The 20,206-nt window shown below is 37.6% G+C and overlaps 1 protein-coding gene across 3 annotated transcripts in view; it reads left to right on the top strand.

The window, feature by feature from the left end:
• Positions 1-19,445, top strand: part of RNASEH2B (ribonuclease H2 subunit B) — a 39,386-nt gene extending 19,941 nt beyond the window's left edge. For 2 of the 3 annotated variants that reach the window (XM_027790669.2, XM_027790666.2), the window contains 7 exons: positions 1,275-1,395; positions 6,619-6,683; positions 7,855-7,960; positions 10,983-11,061; positions 11,990-12,032; positions 16,717-16,794; positions 18,747-19,445. In XM_027790669.2, coding sequence (XP_027646470.1) covers positions 1,275-1,395; positions 6,619-6,683; positions 7,855-7,960; positions 10,983-11,061; positions 11,990-12,032; positions 16,717-16,794; positions 18,747-18,854 — 600 coding nt within the window. In that variant the 3' untranslated portion in view covers positions 18,855-19,445. The remainder of the gene's footprint in view (positions 1-1,274; positions 1,396-6,618; positions 6,684-7,854; positions 7,961-10,982; positions 11,062-11,989; positions 12,033-16,716; positions 16,795-18,746) is intronic. The other variant, XM_027790668.2, reaches the window with a different exon arrangement.
• Positions 19,446-20,206: the final 761 nt, after the last annotated feature.

Genomic DNA, 20,206 nt, shown 5'->3' on the forward strand with positions numbered 1-20,206 from the left:
CAGATACTTTGTCTAAGGCCAGCTTGAATGCAGCACAGTCACTTCTGGCTTGAAATAATGGGTATCAAGGTATCCAGTGGGTATCTTAGGATCATCCTTTGTGCAATCCTTTGGTTTTGATACTGTGATGCAGAGTTGCTTGATGTGTCTTCTGAGCAGAGCCATCCCCTATACAGCAGGCTTTCTTGGTTTAGGCCAGGGCCCCTGTACAATGTAAGCGTGGCTGTCTTGCTTTGAGACACAGGCAGGTTTGTGCAGGTTAAGTTATCTATAGGAAGCAGTTCATTGTAGCTTTATTTCTGCATCTCAGCCTTCTTTTTGCCAGTGTTATTGTGCCTTTTCTTTTTCAGGAGAAAAAAACTTAAAATCCTTTCTGGTTTTGGTTTTTGTTTGGGGTTTTTTTTAATGTGTTTTGAGGGAGTTTTGGCCTGTTTTTATTGTGATTTAACAATGGATGGTTACTGTTATTAAGCCTCTGACTGTCTAGCAAGAGGATTAATTAATAGTGAAAGCAGTATACCCAAGTGGGTTTTTTTCATGCTGATCTGTATAATGACTTCAGCTTTGGCTCCTGAGACCATGCACTCTGAGGATGGAGAGCTCACTGAGTCTTTGTACTGATGCGCTAAAGGATCTTTCCAAAGGGAAGGCTGCCAGTTGTGCCAAACTGTGCTGAATGATTATGCATTGTTTGGCAACAGCAAAATTTGTTTGATGGTTCTGTCATGTGTGGGGCTATTTAAGTTATGCCAAAATCACTTTATATACATACTCTGGCCAAACTGGAATTGACTTTGCAGAGGTGAAAGGTTAATATTGTGTTCCAGAAGCTGCCCTGCTCCTTTGAGATTTATCTTTATGGAAGGAGAAGCAAAATTTGAATGGAAGTTATGACACTGGGTTTAATCCAACAGGTTTTGGTCTAAAATACTATTGGCACACACTGACTATGGTGCCTTATGTCATCTTCCAAAAAATCCCACTGTACTTTACATTAGTTTCTCCCCATGTTGTTTTAAATTTGGTCTTTTAAGTGCAGTAATTGAAGAGTTAGGCATTTTGCAGGTATTTACTGGTTTGAAATAAATACTTATAGCTTGCTTTGTAATCAGTTTCTGAATGTCATGTGTTACCATTCAAAATGCGATCTTCTTTAAATCCTTTATTTTAAAGCTATGACTGTTCTACACATATATATTTCTATATATGTGTAGTGTATATATGTGTATTAACATTATAATAATGCTTTTATAATCTCTTTGATGTATTTTCAGCAGCAGGGAAAGTTCCAGCCACTTGATCAAGTTGTGCTAGACGCGGAGTACCCTAGCTGCCCATTGCTGCTGAAGTGTGCAGATGTTAAACAGTACATACATCATATAACAGAAGAAAAAGGTGAAAAAAGGGGCTGGGGGGGCAAAAAAAGACTGGATTTGTTAATGTCACTTCATTACAAGATAGATCTAAATACTGGTTTTTGCTTTACCAAACACCTAATGTGCTGCGTGCAGCTGTACTTTAAAAACAGAAGCTTAGGCTTAGAAGTTGTCATTGCAGTATTGTGAATAGTGATGTGTGGATCTCAGATTATCTACTGTAACTCTGAAATACTTGTGCAGTCTTGTTGCTAGGTTTCATAAAAATGATAAACTGAGCAGAGCTGCCTTCTTGACATTACTGTATGTGTTGTGAACTTTCTTTGCCTTTTGAAGAAAGTTTTATATCTCTCTAAATTCTTTATTTAGTGTAGGATGGTCTGGTGGGGAAGAAGTTAACCATTGTCCATTTGGCTTTTTTTCTCCCTTTGTTGCAAAGCATTCAAATAAGTAGGAAGAAGCTGGAGAAGAGAGAATATACTGCTGAGAAAGGAGAGCACAGGTTTTCTGGCTCTGCATAATTTCATGTTGTGGGTTTAAGTTCAAAGATTTAATTTTTTAAAAATAGAAAACTTGATTGGGATGCATAAGTGTATAAGAGAGAAAACCTAAATGGAAAAAAAAATAGCAAAGTATTAATTTGGTACATAGTTTTCTCAGTCTTTGCACAGAACTCCCTTTGGTATAAGGGCTTTTGGTTTGAGGACCATATATTGTTTTCGAGGGAAGATGAAGGAGCATTATGTAATTTTGGCAGCCTGGCAGACCTGCAGAAGATGCAAGACCTCAGTTTTTATATTCAGTTCTTTAAAGAGCATTCTCCTTATGCTTGCTGACTTCCTGATAGGGAATGGAGACTTACCTACGTGCAGATGGAGTTCTACAGGAGGAGGTACAGGAGTCTGAGAACATAAGTCTACCACCAAGTGCATAACAACTAAGCTGTCTGACCCTTATGCACGTAGAGCTCCTCCAAGCAGTTGAGGTACACAGATTAAAAGCCAGAAATATTAGGAGTTTGCTTTCACAAAGCACTCTGCCCTTGTCATTGATATACAAACATATATGAAAGAAGAAATATTTAGGTGATATACAAATAATTAGGAAGTGGCTAAGGAAGGGTGATGGACGAACAAAAACCCTGCTAAGAAGTAAAACACCAGACCTCTGTATTGCTGTATAGAATATTGGGAGGGTGGGGGTGGGGCTGTGAGTTTTTCTTTAAAGATTCAGATGCTTAAGCTTAAGTATTTCCTGTGTGATATGGTGCATATGCAGTCATGTAGGGCAGTTGCTTCCCCCAGAAAATCAATTTGAATTTTAAGGCAGGACATATTTTCACTGAAAATGATCACTTTAACAAGAGATGAGGAAATCTGGGCAGCAAGACTGTTGTTGCATTCTTGCTGAGACTGGGGTAGTTGGAATTATGTGCTGTTGTGATACGCCTGCATTTCTGAAAAAACCTTTGGAAAACATTTAGTTATATTCAGCATCATTAGGAGCCGGCAAACTTTTTCCTTGGGTGAGTTCTGACTTTTGAGGCTTCTTTAAGACAGGTGCATCTGAAATACAAAACTGCTTTTGCCTTCCTGTGAAGTGATAAATACTTCCAGAAAGAACCATTATTAAGCCTTTAGGCAATTACTGTGCCCTGCAACTTGTCTAACACTGGCTAAGGAGCTAAGGGTGAGAGAAGGGGTACTAAACTGCTGTGCACCCATCTGAGAAGGTGAAAAATTATGCCAGATCCTCTTGGCTGTCAAACTGAGAAGTCTGTATAGGAATGTAGAACTAGGTCTGGATTATTTTTCTGAAAAGGCACTTCCTCCTAACAGCAGTGCTGCCTTTGAGGGCAGTATTTATTTATTCCCTTCTTAGCAGCAAAGTAAAAATAATAATAAAAAATGAAGTATTTGCTATAGACAAGGTCTTGTGTCTTGGTCTAACCTCTGTGTCCATTCTTAAATTGTATTTGCAGTTATCCATCAGCGCATCCTCTGATAAACATTATTCTGTTAGATAGTAGTGAAGATGCTTTACTGCTTGTTTTTTTTGCAATTGTGTTTTTACATAATATGTACACCTATACGTTTTTTGTCATTTTGCCAGCAAATGATACTAACTGTTAAAGAATTTGTGTTCACTTCCTGGGTTTTGTTTTGAAATGTAAGGTAAAAATTGCCTTTGTCATTAAAGCTGTACACACATGCACACACCAGCATTATGTGATGTTCTTGGATGTCCTTAGGTATGTGTCTGCATGTACCTGAAGCTTTTTTTTCTTATTCCGGTTTGGGTTAAATGTAACAGTGGGGTTTATTCTTAGGATTTCTTTCTTTTTTTAGAACACCAAGCATATTGTTATGCAACAAACACATTGGTGCTTCCTGGCCTGTCATGCACAGGTCACCTTTCTGTACAGTCCACTTCTATGTGTTTCATACTCTCACGTCTTTCACTGCCTGTAAAATTATTATGACTAAAGTACTCTTTTCTAGGTCTAAGACCTGTTGCCCACTTTGTAGCCTTTCTTGTTTAAGGAGTAGGGCTTTAGGGCAAGAAGTATCTGTTGTGTTGAGTCTTCTGCAGCTCTGTTCTGTTTGGCAGAACCTAACAACATAATTATTTCAATCTTAATTTAATCTTAAGGCATTTAACATCTGTCTAACAAATTCTTACCCTAGAGTGCTCACAGTTTACACAGTTTACTGAATTAGCAGAAAGTCTACCTTCCCTGGCCTCAGTATTGAAGGGCACTGCAAATTCATTTTGCTGGATTAAATTCCTGGTTACCTGCTTTAGTAGTTGAGGAAAGAGTGTCTTAACAGCTCGCTAAATCTGGGTGAGGCAGGTTGTTTGCTAATGAATTCAAACATCGGGTAGGAAATACAATAGAAAAGGTTTAAGAAAGGTTTATGAATTCCAGTTCTAGAGTTTTACTCTTTTATTTCATTTCGCAAGGCAAAAACTGCACTGTGATCTTGTCTGATGTGATTAACATGAAGAGCCAAGAAAACTTACCTGATTAGAATAACAAAGTAATATTGCCAAGCTTGTATTCCCAGAAGGTAGGAAAAAAGGGGCCATGTGAGTTTCAGAGTTATGGAAAACACTGAGAAAATGGATGTTAAAATGTGCTTTAGGCAGTTTGCTCAACAATACATCAGGGAAACTTCCAAGTCTACATAGCGATTACCCGATCACTGAACATATTATTTAATTGTAGAACCACTTATATTCCATCTGTATTTCTCAAACCCAATCTTTCCAGATGTCTCAGACCAGTTTTATAAGCACCAGACACATTAGGGAACAAAAGGCTTTCCAATATATACTCATATTATCAAACATAGTTGCTAACTCTCACCAATATCAAATGTGCATCACATGTTAAATCCACGTTCCAATATTGAATCCTTTTGTCAGCAGTTTGTGACTTTCATAACTCACTTCAATTCTTCAGAGGTCTCAAATACTGTCAGTTTCTAGAATTTAATAGTCAAAACTGTCAAGCACACAAAATATTTTCAAACAAAGTGATCTCTGAAGGGTTCAGTGTAATTATTTTTCATGTTTTAATGAAAATGGCTTCACAGTTCTATGTTTCCTTTCCCTAACTGAGTCACTCTGAATCATGCTGTTGTGGGGGAGCCTGCCTGGGAATACAAACTAGAATTACTTTTCAGCATGGGTTGCAGGGTGGAGGCTGGAGGATGTCCCTTCCTCGAACTTTCTTAGATAAGAATCCACAAATCGTACTTACTGTACTTGGACCTAGACCATGTTAGTTCTTTGAGAAGCAGGTTCATGTATCCAGAGCATCTCCCCCATTTTCTTCTTTTCTTTCAGAGCCATATAGAAGCTTCTAAGTCCTAAAGGCTGCAGCCAGCAGTGCCGCAGCTAATTACTTTACCTGCAACTCATCAGCTCCATGAAGCAAAGTGTATATTAGTGGTTTTTTTCCTTTTTGCTATGAAGAATTTTGGCATTTTACTCTTCTGCGAGTGCTGAGATAGATTTAAACTTTATCTTGTAAACAGCTTTCCTCGACCTCTCCATACCCCCTGCCATGTATACACAAAGAGCACATAATAGTTAGCTATTTGTATGCAATTTGAAAGAGCCAAGATAAATCCCAAAGAAGGAAATGCTGCAGGAATCATAAATAATATGTTGTTGTTTGCAAGGGGAGAAGGAAACTCCATGAACTGAGTGTTGGAATATGATACTGGATCAGTAAATGACATGAAACAGATGTAGGTATTTATGGGAATGGTAAACAGGAGATTAAAACTTATTGAAATACCTGTTAAAGAAAAAGACTGAAACACTCTGGGCTCTAAAATCTCCTGTGAATTCTCATTAGGCATTTCATTCCATTTCCAAAATACAGCTTTCTGTGAATTACTACTGAATTTTTATACTGAAATTTCAAGGAGCCTTTGTAATTTTCTCTCTCCTTTGCCTCAGCATTGTGAATTCACATATCTCCAGATAACTAATCGTATGTGAATAGCAAGTGTTCGTGTTACCCTAGTTATCACAGGGGGAACACTTTCTGAAATTCTTATACCATTGAGTTAATTTATGTTGCTCAATAAATGATAAATGAATCACGTACTTCCTCCCACAAGGAGTGTGTTTCACTGTTTTGGATTCTGTATTTTCTTTTAATGCTGTATTAAACTACGTAAAAGGGGGGATAGAAGTAAAACTTTTGCTTTAGTCACCCTGTGAAGTGAGAGGAGAGAATTGGGAGAACTGAAAGAAAAAGGGTTTATTGAAAGTTTGAATGGTTTGTCTTCACTAACCAGCTTTGTGTCTTGGCCCCTTACTAGGTGCTGGAATTCAGTACGTAAAGTAAAAGCAGTCATGGAACGAACATTTTGTGTTGTGAACTATGTAGCTAAAATGACCATTCTGGTGACACAGGGCAGTGAAGGTTTGGTAAACTACAAGGGCTTGAGAAGCATCTTAGTGAATTCAGGCAGCCCAAGATTACACATAAATATAACATGTGCTTTACTGGATTAGGGCCTAATTAAAGAATTGTCAAGTTCAGCTGTCTGTTTATTTTTCCTGTTTTCCAATATTATGGAAACTTATTGCCCTGATATCAAACATGTGCAAGCCACAAAATAACTTTGAAGCTGTATCTACAATTTAAAATATGTTAAAAGTAGTGAAAATGCAGTCCAAACCAGTGATCGCTTTCTTCCCCTTGCTTGGTTTTTCTCAGAGATTGGCAGTCAGAAATTCCACAAATACAGCCAGGAGAAGACACTGAAGTGGTTAAAGAAAAAGGTATTGTGTTTCTCTTTTGCTTTTGAAATTGCTTTATGTTTAAAATGCAAATGCTTATTAGCTTGTCCATCTCTGCATTTAAGCCATGTAAAGTTGCACTTGGGAATGTGGTGAGGTATTAGAGAAATGACATACGTTTCTCTTTCTGATGGGGCTGGCATGAAAGGAATTCATGGAGTGCAGGGAGGCAGAAAAGGAAGCTGAAGTTCAGCTTATCACTGTGTTAAGCTTTGCATAAGGTGAAGGCCTTGTCTTGTGCTTCATCCACTTCATGGATGGGCTAGAGGAGAGCTTTGATTGTTGCAACTTCTAAATTCTGCCGTGCTTTAAAGCTGGACAGAAATGCCTTGGGTTTGTGCTACAAGTGAGTTTCCTCATGAAGTTTTGGCACAGTCTCTCAGAATGGTCCTGGTATGGTTGCTACTGTCCTGATCCAGTCATGCTGTTCAAGACGTCTGTACAGCTTGCAGAAAATACACTAGTCTTATAGCTGAGCTTGATGTGTCTGTGTTTTGGTGTAAAGAAGATAAATCTCATTTTACATACACACATGTGCCACTACTGTTACGCCACTTTGTAGAATGTCTGTATCACATGATACGAGGAAGCCTCCTCATTTAAATTAGTGTCAATGTCAGTACCAAATCTGGTCTGCTTTCTGCAATGATGAGGTATTGGGATATGTATTTTGCAATGAATACCTGAATATTTACATTTGAACATGTTACCTGTTTGTGGTGTTAGAAATATCTTCTTCTGCCAGTTATCTCTCTGTTAGATCCAGTATTGCAATGCCTTGTAAATGCCCTTTATCTTTGATTTCCATGCAGACTGCCTTTGCAATCCAGCTGAGTTCACACATTTTCTGTTCTCCAGGCAGGTGTATTTCTCACCTGTGTAATTGTGGCTGTTGCATCTGAGCAGCTCAGCTCATCTTAGGGTACTGCAAAACTGGTGCTGTGTTGCCAAGGCAACATGTTCAAAGACATGCTAGTTTCTTTGGGTTTTTTTGAGCTCATATGCTAGTCATTACAAATGTATATTAAATTTTACCACAGTCCATAACTTGAGTGTTTTATATGCTTGAAACAAAATTACAAGAGCTTTGTCACTGTATTAACATGTGCATAACAACATTGATACAGATATTTCATTTTGTGGTTTCCTATAGGTCAATCAAACAGTGAAAGCACTTAAAAGCAACGATATATGTGTAGGTGAGAGGGTACGGGCAGCTACATTTATCAGTGGTAAACAGATCACAGATACTAAAGAAGGTAAGGAAAGAAAACATTGTAAGGAATTTAAGTTTTATGAAATCGCATATGTGGAGATAAAAGTGCATGATTAGAATGTAAAATGTACTGAAATCAGCCTTTGCAGTAAATGTGTTCCTTGTACAGAAAATTCCATATATGTTGTGACTGTGCCTTGACTTACTCTGGGTTCTTTGGTGTCTTCATTGGATGACATTGTAATTAGCAGTAGGTCTCAGCTGGCCTTCTATTAGCTTCTCCTTAGTTCATGGAAGACATTTTTCTCAGTGAAGTATGTACTGAAGTGCTTTGCTGAACTGAGACTGTCTTGGACAATAGGACATATGCTTATAATATATATAAGCATCGACCAAATAAGTGTCTCAGTATCAGAACAGACTTCTTTTTTATTATTTTTATTAGCTCTTCATAAAATTCCCAAAAGGGAAGGGATTGTAGGAAGTCATAGTCACAAAGTAAAAGCTCCTGGTCCAAACATTACTTTATGTGACAGATGTATAGAATGTACATGTTTCTGCTGATTAAAGACAAAAAAATTAATAATATGTTTATTAAATTGCCCAGAAATGTACAATCCTGGTACCAAAAAATCTGGAGTAATCATGTTTGCTTCTAGTCGCCTTTTCCCTGGGGAGGACAATGTCCTGAATGTTACTGGGAATTAAGTTCTGTAGTTGTATGAAGTTGTGTAGAGAAACCTGAAAATGTTCTTGGAATAAATTCTTGGAATGTTAATGAAAATTAAGGAAAGTTTAGAACAATATGAACAAAAGAAAATTGTTTCTTATTACAAAGACATGCAGAAGTCTGCATGCTGTTGAAAAATAAGGAGAAACAAAGCAACTTGCTGACAAAGTGGAAAATGAGTTACCGAGTAATGATATCAAAGGAAACAACATAAATGAGATTTAAGAGGCAACTAGACAGTTTTATAGAACAGAGATTGTAATATATGTTTTTTAAAAAGAGGAAAAGCTGCAAAACTTGTAAGCGACTTTAACTTTACAGTAGCTTTTCATCCTTTTCCCAACCCCCATTTTTTTAAAGAAAGGGAAAATTGTCCTGACAGCAACCATCTTGATTATGCTTAAATACTTTATCTCTGAAATTTATAATTAAATAACTCATCTGCAGTGTTTTTTCCACCTTCCTTCTTACTTATAGTAACAAGGATATAACAGTCTTTTTAAAAGCCTTTTTTAGATTTAAAAGAGCAGCATTGTAATAGGGAATACTTAGAACAAAAAGTAAGTAAGTTTTGGAGGCATTCCCACTGTGTGTAGCAAGGTGAATGACAAGGAGTCAAATGGACCTTACTCAACACTTATTTTTAATAAGACTAATTTTCTTGTCTGATCCTTTCACTGCCATGACAGTGCAATTTATTTCTGTAGATAATTGCTTTCATAGGGGTATTATGAAATTTCAGTACTTTATAAATAGATGGGTCTTTGTAGTTAGCATCTACAGATGTTGTAGGGCAAAAATCTGGGAGTATATAATGAGTGCAAATAGGGAAGGAAGGGAAACCTGAATATTTCATTCAGAAGACAAAGGGAGATGCGCAAGTATTCCTGATGTTCAGTAGGAGGTTAATATTAAAGCAAGGGTAGAGTGAGAACAGAGGTTCCCTAGAAGGCAAACAGTGGTATTTTTAAATTGGTAAAGGAAGTCGGTAAAGATTACTTCAAGGCAGAAATGCAAAGAGAATGGATTTTATATTTAGTACAAAATAATAGCAGTTGACAAATAATAGCAATTGGACTCCCCATTCAGTGTCATAATGCAAAGAGTGAAGTGATGGGAATATTTTTTTAAGCAATAAATTGGACATATTAAGTGCTGAGGTGAAATGGTCTTGGACTGAAATTATTTTTATTCTCTCCTGATCCTAAAGAGGGCTTAAGGAGTGACAAATCCTTGATGAATCTAGGCAGTGGAGGAGGAAGAAGTGCAGATAGGAGATACTAAGAATTTGATGTCAGTATAGTTGAATTGCATATGCTGGTGTCAGTTTAATGCTTTCTGCTTCAATGCCAGTTTGCACTGGACGTTTTAGATTTTAAAAAAAAAGAAGGAAACTGTCTCTGGCACAGAAGAAATAGTACTTTACCACCCTGAGGCTAGTTTATCATGTGTTGCTGAACTCTTTAAGTGTGTAGGCATATGAACAGATAGAGCTGGCCTGTTGTAGATGGAATTCAGATCCGAGATTTTAGCTTAATGTCTGTCTGGCAAATACTTCCTCTGCATGGTCATAGTTACTCCCTAGCAGCCCTGACAACAGCGGATTTAAAAGATCCAGCCTGTGATCAGTAAGCACTTGTATAGAACGTGACCGGAAAAGATCTGGTTTAGGACTTTGTGTTATAAAAGGGTCACTTTTTTCCCCCAGTCTCTCAGAAAAAAACATCTATAGCAGAAGTGCCCTATACTGAAAACAGCTTCTAGTAGTTCATATTTCCGCAGATAATTACCTCGTCTTGCCAGTGATGTTTAGATAGGCCTTGGCATTTTCTGTAAAGTACTGAAATTAAGTACAAGACTTTGAAATAGACTCATTGTCTTATCTAATTGTTTTCAGTTGAAGCCAGAAAATGTACTTTAGTACTGAAGCACTTGCCAAATAATTGTAGGATCCAGATGCTTTAAAATTAATGATTGCGTGTTCTGTTGAGTCAGCTTTTTATTTTTGCAGGTTTTTAAAATTTAATTTCTTTGGAAAAATACATGATATCTAGTATTCTCAAAAAGCGAACAGCTTTTGTAAAGTACATACAGCAGATATTAATAACATGTGCTGACAAAGTGAGTGTAGTAAGTCTTTACTTTTTAAATAAACCTACAAGTGTCATATAACATAAACACAAAGAACCATCAGAGTGTATCCAATTAGAAGTCTCTTACTATTAATTCAACCTTATGATTTATAGTAGTGGATGCAACATGGCTAAGGCAATGTGTCTATATAATGTGAATGTTCTTTTTGTTCTCCTTCCCACTCCCTGCCCTGTTCCTGAAGACTATGTACGGTATGCCCATGGGTTAATATCAGAATATATTCCTGAAGATCTGAGTAAGGAGTTGTTAAAATACTTAGGGTAAGTATTGTTGCAGCTAGCTGCTAGTTTTATATGGCATGCATTAATGTCCTTTTGGTCATTTCTATTGAATACTGAGATTTGTTTATCGAGGTTGCAGTGGATGACACAATGAGATTATGTTTGCCACATTTTACATTTTTTCAAATGTACATAATGTCTTTCTGTTGTTCCTGTGATGTTAAGGACCATGCGCTGGAGGAGAGATGTAAGTCTGGTAGGTCTTTTATCACAGTTGCATCATGAAACCCTGAGTAATGTGTCCCATTTTAAAGCAAAGTGGGGAAGGAAATCCAGAGTTAAAGCAATTTGTCTAGAATTGTCAAGCCTGAGCAGCAGAGCCAGGAGTAGGACCCTCATCCCCAGTCCTCTTACCCTGCTCACTCAATGCTGATGGGGTTTGACTTCACATATCTAACCTGCATTAGTTTATATTTAAATCTGGAAGGTGAACCAGCTCCTCACCCTGGTGTTCCCTGCCAGCAACAGACTTTGCCTGGAGCGTCACTGGGACCCTGTACCGGCCCCTCCATTCAGTTCTGTTCAAAGGGTTCTGTTATGATGGCCTACAGAAGTATGTGCAATTTGCAGCTTGAAGGCTCACAGCTTAACAATTTCATTTGAAGAGTGATGTAACATGCTTTCTAAAATCATCTTACTAATAGCCAAGATTTTCAAAAATAAGGTGGAGTTCTCCTGTTTTGGTTGCCAGGTCTAAGAACTTAAAAAGAGCCCGTGTTTCTGTATGGTGCCTGGCTTTGTTTTAGTTATCTAAGTCAAAAATAGGGAGTCCATGAGCTGCTTTTTTCGCAAATGCATGCCATGTGTGAGCAACTGATAACCAAAGCAGCCTTTGTGAGGAAGGAATTATAAACTTTAGGTTGTGCAATCCAGCTGACTTTGTAACTTAAAATCTTTTGTTCTACAGGCTCCCAGAACTTAAAAGCCCAGCATCAGAGCCACCATTGAAGGTAGGGAGGACATTAAGATACTGACAGATACTTTGTGTTGTAAGCTAATTTCTCTGGATTATTACTAAAACTAGACTAGGCCAAGCACTGAGTACAATACAGTTAGTTGGCCTTCTGAAAAGCAGTCTGAAATAACACAAGAAATTTACCTGGTACTTCATATTTTTAAATAAGGAATATTTCAGTTGGTTTTCCTGTTTAAAAAGGGGGAGGGAGGGAAAGAAAGAGATATATTTTATGTTTCTGGTCAGCAGTCTTCTCATAGTGTTTTGCTTACTTAAGTTTTACTGAGGTTGATGGGACAATATGACCTCATAGGTTTTCTTTGATATGTAATTTATGAGGACCCTGAAAGGGACCTCCTGGGTCATGGAATCCCAGACAACCATGTTGGTTAATCTCTCGTACACTGACCATTCTTCACTCTAAGTCTCATTAGGATTTTTTATTTCCATTACCTCTCTTGGAAGACTGTTCTATAGCCTCATTCCTCTGATGCTCAGAAACCTTTCTGTAAATTCCACCTTGAATTTATTCATGGCCAGTTTATTCCCGTGTGCTTTTGTGCTAACATTATCATTGGGTTTTTTAATTGAAATGGCTCTTTTCCCTACATTTCCCTAACGTTAATTCTCTTGATGTGTAAAGGGAAAACATAGATCCTTTCTGTTTTCGTTTTGTGAAGCCAAACTTGGTTGTGTAACATGGATTCTCTGTTCCCTCATCATTGCAGGAACATTTCTTTACACCTATTCCAAGGTGAATTCAGTTGTTTCAAAGCAGGTGACCAGAATCATATATAATTATTCATGATAAAACCTTTACTGGTACAATATGATGGCATTCTTCCCTTCATGTCTTAACTGGAATTACGTTATCTCATTACATCTTAGAATCCCATTTACCTCTATTATTGTGCGATGTACCAGATAGCTCACAGTCATGCTGTGAACAGTTAAGACACACAGTTGGGGTTTTTTCCTCCACTGCGATTTTTAGTTGATCAGCATTCAGATTTACAAGAAATTCATGCAGTTAACTGCTGTGTACGTGACCTTGTACTTCTGTACATTTCATCCGTTTTTAGTGTTTCCAGTCTTGAAGGTTCTCTGGCTTTTCCATCACAGTGTTAAAAGCTCCTTAGGTATTTATAATGCTACTCAGTGGTGTACATTCAGCAAATGTTAGCATGCTGTTATCTTTAATGAACAATTAATGAACATTTTGAATAGATACTGTGCATGGCACTCCAAGTAATAATCTCCATCTGATCCATCCCTTTCTGCATTATTTGCCTTTGTTTCCCTTTTACTCAGTTTCTTACCTATGTTAAAATTGTTAAGCAGTCTTTGTTCTCTATAATTTCAGTTGCTTAAGTGGCACCATGTCAAGTTCTCTGGCAATTCTTCACATTTTCTGTCACCAGAAAATGTGCTAACTTTGAGAAAAAAAGCTAAGTTGGTAGGCATTACCGATGTTCAGTTGTTGTTTACTCTTCCTTCTTTCACTTTTTCTCCCCCCTCCATTTTGCTGAGGCCTACTACTGTTTCCTCCTCCTTACATAAATAGGGGTGTTTGGCTATTCCACAGCAGTATCGTCCCTACCCGATAGAACAGTTGCCAGGTTTTGCCTCTGGACTTGTGATTTCTGAGGCAGTCTCTCAACAGTGTCAGCATATTGAATTTTACTTAGGTCTTGAATAGACTGCTTTCTAGTCTGTTTTCTGCCTCTGTATTTAACCTCTTCATCTTTATTGAAAACAATTTACTGAGGCAGAGGATTTATTCCGTGTTGGGGCTACACATACGTTAGCTTTAATATCTAGCCAATCCTTACAGTATAGCAGCTTCATTTTTTCTTTTTGATTCCCTTTTTGCTTCTGTGGCTAAACAACCTTCCACTATTTGTTTTAATTTCCTCTCCAAGGTCTAACTCAGCTTGATGTTTTGGCAGTTCTCACTATATCCCAGTATTACCTGACCCCTAAAACAAATCTTTTTTCTTTTTTTTTGGCAGCCGCCTTTTCCCCATTCATTGTAGAATTTTGTTTACTCCTAGCATCCTTTTTTTTTTTTTTTTTAATTTGGGGGGGATGTGTGTGCATCTGTGTGAGCAAGGGGGAGCATTCATATAGTTTAGTCTTAGAAGCTCTTAACTTTCAAGATTTTTCACCTGGTTTGTAATAAAAGATACACAATCTCTTCTTCCATCTTTTTTCTTTTACATTCCAAGTGTCCTCCCCACACATCAAGTCCTTTGGCTTTGGCTTAGAGATGTAAGACATATGGTTTGCAAAGTTTGCCCCTTTAAAGTCAAGAACCCCATTTTTGGTTATTCTTCTCATTTAATTTAAAGTGAGACACCCCATGTCTACTGAAATTAGGTCACTTACTACACTGACCTTTCCTGCCATGTCCCTGCTACTTACGGAAACAAAGTCTAAAATAACCTCATTTCTGGCTGGTTCAGTGACTGTTCTGTTAAGCAGTATGTCAGTTAGCACATGCAGGAATAATTGGGCCCTACTGTTATTAATAGCATTTGTTCTCCAATGCATATCCATGGATATAAGTTATTTCCATGTGGTTGGACAGTTGTTCTGGCTGCACAGTTACTTGGCCCTTTGATTCTGTTAAGAACCTTTGATTCAGTTAAGAATTATCTTTATGCATTGTAAGAAATATTAAACACAGATCAGGAGCCAACTGATATTCATTAGCCATATAAGCATATTACAACAACTATATTAAACTACATGTGATGTACATTACATTTATATACGAATAGCTTTTATACCATTGGGATAGTTCTGAGAATCTATTTTTAAAAATAGTTTTATTTCAGCAGTTTGGTTACAGAGGAAATGAGGCTTAGAACTGTTCAGTTGTTGGGCAGTGAAATCTTGCTGAGGATCTGATTAATTTCCAGAGCACTGACCAGGGTGTGTATGATGCTTCTGCATTTAAGTCTTTGCAACTTCAGAGGTTAAAACACTCCTTTATTTCACAGTCTCACAGGAGCAAGACAACCTTCTACACTGGAACCTATAGTCTCCTTCAATCAAAGCATTTTTATTCACATGCATTGACATTTCTCTTCATAAGGGCAAGATGTATTGACAGACAATAGTATAGGATTATTGCAAATAAAGAAAGGGTCTAACGTATTTCCTATTATGGAGAAGTAATTGCATGTTTAGAAATTATGTTTGAATAAATTCTGAAAGTAGGAGAGGTTTAGAAACTTCAGTGGTTAACAGAAAAGCTACAACAAATTCTCTGTCCTGTAGTACAAGATTAAACTGGGTACAGTCTGGACTCTGTGATTTAACAATTAAATCAAAATTGCTTGTTCTGTGTATTAATTGTAAGCCGCTTGTCAGCGTTAGGGACTCTGGCCATAGGCAGATGATCAGAGACATCTACAAAGAATACGCAGACTGCTACAACTAAACAGCAAATGTTTTGCTGAATAGCAAACATTTTGTTGTAAGTTTTAAAAACTTGTTTATAAGATTCCAAAAAGAGGAGAATAGTAATTATTCATTAGATTGTAATTTGGAAATGTAATCACAGCCTCCTAAAGAGGCTGGTCCAGATCCCATTGAAATCAAAAGAAAAGGCTGCTGTTGGATCTGGTTCTAAGAGCTGAGGAATCTAAGCTGCAGACCTGGCTTCTGTGCCAAAGAGAGAGAGGGGGAGGGGGGGAGCGAGAGAGATCACAAGCACCATAAACAAAATGAATAAAACAGGATCTTAAAATGTGTGGTACCATCCAAGTTGCTTGCAAAATCACTCTCTTTGGCACAAAAACTAGGAAGGCCGCAGTTTAGATTTCACAGGATATTAAGGACAGGGTAGTAATATCAGATATATAATAATAATAAAAATACAGTGTTGTAAAAACCTATATACTTTTTTTCCCTTTTGGAAACATACCAGGAAGTTTTCACCTTTAAACTAAACACATGCTCACAGTTTATGGAAAGAAATATTCATTCTTACGGCCTGATCATGTGAAGTGCCGAGAACCGTTCACTTCCATTATTTGTGAAGTTAGAAGGCACCCAGCATGTGCAGCATCAAACTTCTTTAATATACTGTTGGATTCAAGTGATGAAGCAGTTAGCAGAACTATGTCAGTGTTTCACTGTTGCCAAACTGTAGAAACTAATTGCTTCTAAAGGTTGTGCACAAACAGATAATGGACTAGACAGTGATCCACTTGTGTTGGCAGACAGCTATAAAATAACACTGAAGTTGCTGCACAGTTCCACAAGACCATGGGGACTAGAGCCTGGGTTCCCTAGCTGTTAGGCACTAGCTTCCAACAACTGTTCCATAAAGGTTCTCTAAATAGAGTGACACCAAAGTCACAGTCATGGAAGTTAAAAATGGAATTCAAGTGATTTCTAGAAGTCGTTCTTCAGAAGGCTAGGAAGGAGAAAATGCTTCCCATGACATTGAGTGATCTCTTCTGAAAACTGTAGAGATGGTATATATTCACGTAAGTAGATGACAATTACAAAGAGGAATCTTCCACTGTTACTGCAGATTCTTCAGTTGATTGCTAGTCCTATTTTGGTGCTATGGTTCCATTATAAAGCCAAAGTTTTTAACTTCCATGTGTGTACATCATAAAAGTGGTTGACAGAGCAGCTTCCTCTCACTCTTAACATTTCAGAAAAGGAAATTATCAGATGTCCCTGTGGAAGCAGAAGAAGACTATACTAAGTTTAACAGCAATCTGAAAAACAAAAAGGTAAGCAAGCCTTGCATTCATGCATGTTTTGCTGAAGCATAGGTTAATATCCAACATCAGCACAAGAGTGCCTATTTTTCTCTCCAAAACACATCAGAAAAACAAATACAAAACAGAAGATACCCATAGTTATAACTCATTGAACTTCTTATTGAGGTTTAATTTGACTTTGATAGTCTTACTATCCCTTTTTGAACTCTTCTATACTGTTACTGGTCAGCTGTTTTATCAGTGAACATTCCAGTGAACCTCACAGACTTTGACATTTGTTAAGGTGCTCAGCTAATGTTTGCAAAGTTCTTTGAGATCTTTAGATGAGAAATCCTATGGCTTAATAATAGCAACTGTTACATTTCAGTTATTTGAAAAAGACACAAAGATGGCAGCATTCACTTGAATTCCAAGGGATGCTAAAACAGGTTTTATTTTTACCTAGAAATACTGCTTGTGCACTTACTTATGTCAACTTAATGAAGTTAAATCAACACAGAGCTTGCTGATTGCCAGCTCCAACGCAAGTTTGGAGGCCAATTCAAATCTGAGTCCAGTGATGCCTGCCACTGTACTATTCCTAGGAGAGCAACAGAGATGTGAAAAGAAATAGATTCTGTCTTTGTGTGCCAAGGTTTGTGAGGCTTGCACTGGCTTATTTCTCTGAACATTGAAACAAAATGAATCCTTCTCCAATCCATCGGGAGCCAAAAAGGCCCTCTGTGCTGGTTTTGTGACCTTCAGGCTAATGCTGACTACTCTTTATCCCTTTGCAAAGAGAAGCAGCTGGTGACAGATGCATTCCTTCCTCCCCACAAAACCCCAGAATTTTTGTACTCAGGGCACGTGCTGTTTTTGAAGTAAGAAGAGGATTGCCCCCTAAGTGAAGGTGCTAAATAGTTTAAAATATGCATGTTTCCCCCCTGCTTCCCCCATTATGTAACTATAGCTTTTGAACTGAGCATAAAGATAGAAAAAAACTGAGGAGAGATAATTCATTTTAACATTAAATATGATTTACTTCTGAAATAATGAAGCACGTTGATGAGAGAATCTGGGAAAGAAAAGATAGCTCTTGGACTCTGTGCAGTATACTACTCTTTTTTAAATACTTTGGCAGTGTTTTTGTTTGTGTAGTAACACAGACGATTATACTGTTGTTGCGTATCTCCGTCCTATCCATAACCTTCTAGCTGATCCCAAGTATTGCAATTGTGAAGTCCTGCAGACTGAGGAGTATCATAAAGGAAAGGTCAATGCAAAGTTTTCTTAATAGGGAAAACAGCTAGAGGTTTAAAACATAGCATTTTAAAATGTAAGAAAGAAAAGAGGTCAGCTCTATAAAATGTGGCTCATAAAATGTGTTTTAGGTGTAAAAGTCTGGGAAGTTGTCCCAGTGGCCTCAAAGTGCTTTGCAAATGTTAGTTACCTTCTTCATTCTTAGTTCTTCCATCTCTCTTTCTTTCATTTCACTGTGTGTAGAATCCTTGATAATAAATCAGTGTGAATTATTCATCATCTGTAATGCAAGGCTGTAATTCAGCCTGCTGACAGCATAATCATGAGATTGAGTCAGAGGGTACAGTATGCATCTGTTATATTGCATGCATTATTCCTCTTAATGTACACTTAGGGATTATCCCAAAGTAAATGTTTGAGTTGGGATACCTCATGCTGCAAAAAGGAAAGTTGTTTCACCTCGTTGTCCTTGTAATTGATTCTCTGTCTTTGTCTGAGGTTAAGTAATTCATGACAAGTATTTTTCTGTTTGAATAATCTCAAATTTGTTTTGTAAGGTTTTTCTCCTACAATTTAAAGGCTGCATAACATTATCTTTACTGCTGTACACAAAAAAAGCAATTCAGCTTCTTGCTTGACTTCTGTATTTAGGAGTTTGTAGCTTATACTCCCCTCTTATGCAGATGCTGCTTAACTTTTTCTGTTTATCATTTCACTAACAGGCAAACAGCAAGATGTCTGCAGCACAGAAGGCTCTGGCCAAAGTTGATAAGAGTGGAATGAAATCTATTTCTGCTTTCTTCAGCTCCAAACCCAAAGCATCAAAATAAAGACTTGTTCTTGAAATAGTTGGGTTTATGTTAAGCTAAAGATGTCTCCTGGATTTTTTTGTTAGTATACTATATGCCGAGCGTGCTGTGTACATGATGTAGTGTGATGAAGAGATCTGTGAGCGAGTGTGGCACAGAGCTGTTAGGCTGCAGTGGGGCGAGGCAGTACCATGTGTATATTCCAGCCTGGGTGGGGAAGACAGCCTAGCTGCGTTAGCATGGTTCTGTTAGCTGAGAAGCGAGGTTTAGCATGGTGCTGTGCTGTACTGCTGCTTGTTCTAGAGCAAGCTCAGTCAAGGCCACCACAGTTTTCTGCATTGCACTCCATTCTGGGCTGGAAATGTGCCCTCCTTTGAGATCTTAAGAGGAGATTTTTTTCATTTGTACAGAGCATTATTTTTTGAGACTTTCTGGAGATTTTTACACAGTATAACACCAGAGTAGAATGGCATCAGTAGATTTTTATGTTGACCCAAATCTAAATGCTGATATGTTTCTATATTGGGATTTGACTTGTTTTGAATATGCTAGGAACAAGTTGCAATAAATGCCAATGTGCATGTAATTCAATAAAGTGCTTTCTGTTAGAAATTTGTGCTTGTTGTATTTGCTGTATGCTTCAAGAGTTGGGATAGGCTTCAGGACATTTCTTTAAGGGAGTTTTGGTATTTTTCTGTGTATAATTCTTAATCCCTGAAGAATTACAGTGTCACTTTGGGCTTACCTGATAAATCTCTTAACACATAGCAATGTTGGGATATTTTTATGTTCAGTTCCAAGGTCAATAGGTCCTTACAGAAATAATTAGGGAAAGATTTATTTAAAGGCAAAACTGGGGTTTTTAATGAAGTCTGTTTGGAGCTGGATTCAAAAGCTTAAGTATGAGTGCCTTAGTTAAGGTTTAGTTTTATCGAGTTTTGTGTAAAGTAGGACTGTTACTAAAAACACGCTACTTGCTCTTGCGTGTGTTCTTACCTCGTTAGAGAGTATTCCTATATATTCAGAGGGATAGCTGTCTGCTACATTGCAATGTCCTTGATTCACGAATTGAAAAAGAGATGAGGTCACTGGATTGTATAGGTCTAGCCAGTTCTGCGCAGCACTCATAGTTTCATCTGTCAGTTGTTGCACTGAGTCGTTACTGTGGATCAACTGCAGTGTGTGTTTTAGAGAGGCACTCTTAAAATTGTCATTCTTTGCTACTTCAGCTCAGTAGAGAATCTGCCTGTGTCCCTTGATAGTAAGGAGTTTCAGAGAAACTAGGATTTTCTTCATTTTTAGTAACTGTGCTTGCTGCTATTTACAACCCCTGGATTACAGTGGTGTCTGCTAGGTTAAAAAGCTCTGTGGCA

The sequence above is a fragment of the Falco peregrinus genome, chromosome 4 (genome assembly GCF_023634155.1).
Source record: "Falco peregrinus isolate bFalPer1 chromosome 4, bFalPer1.pri, whole genome shotgun sequence".
Taxonomy (NCBI): domain Eukaryota; kingdom Metazoa; phylum Chordata; class Aves; order Falconiformes; family Falconidae; genus Falco; species Falco peregrinus.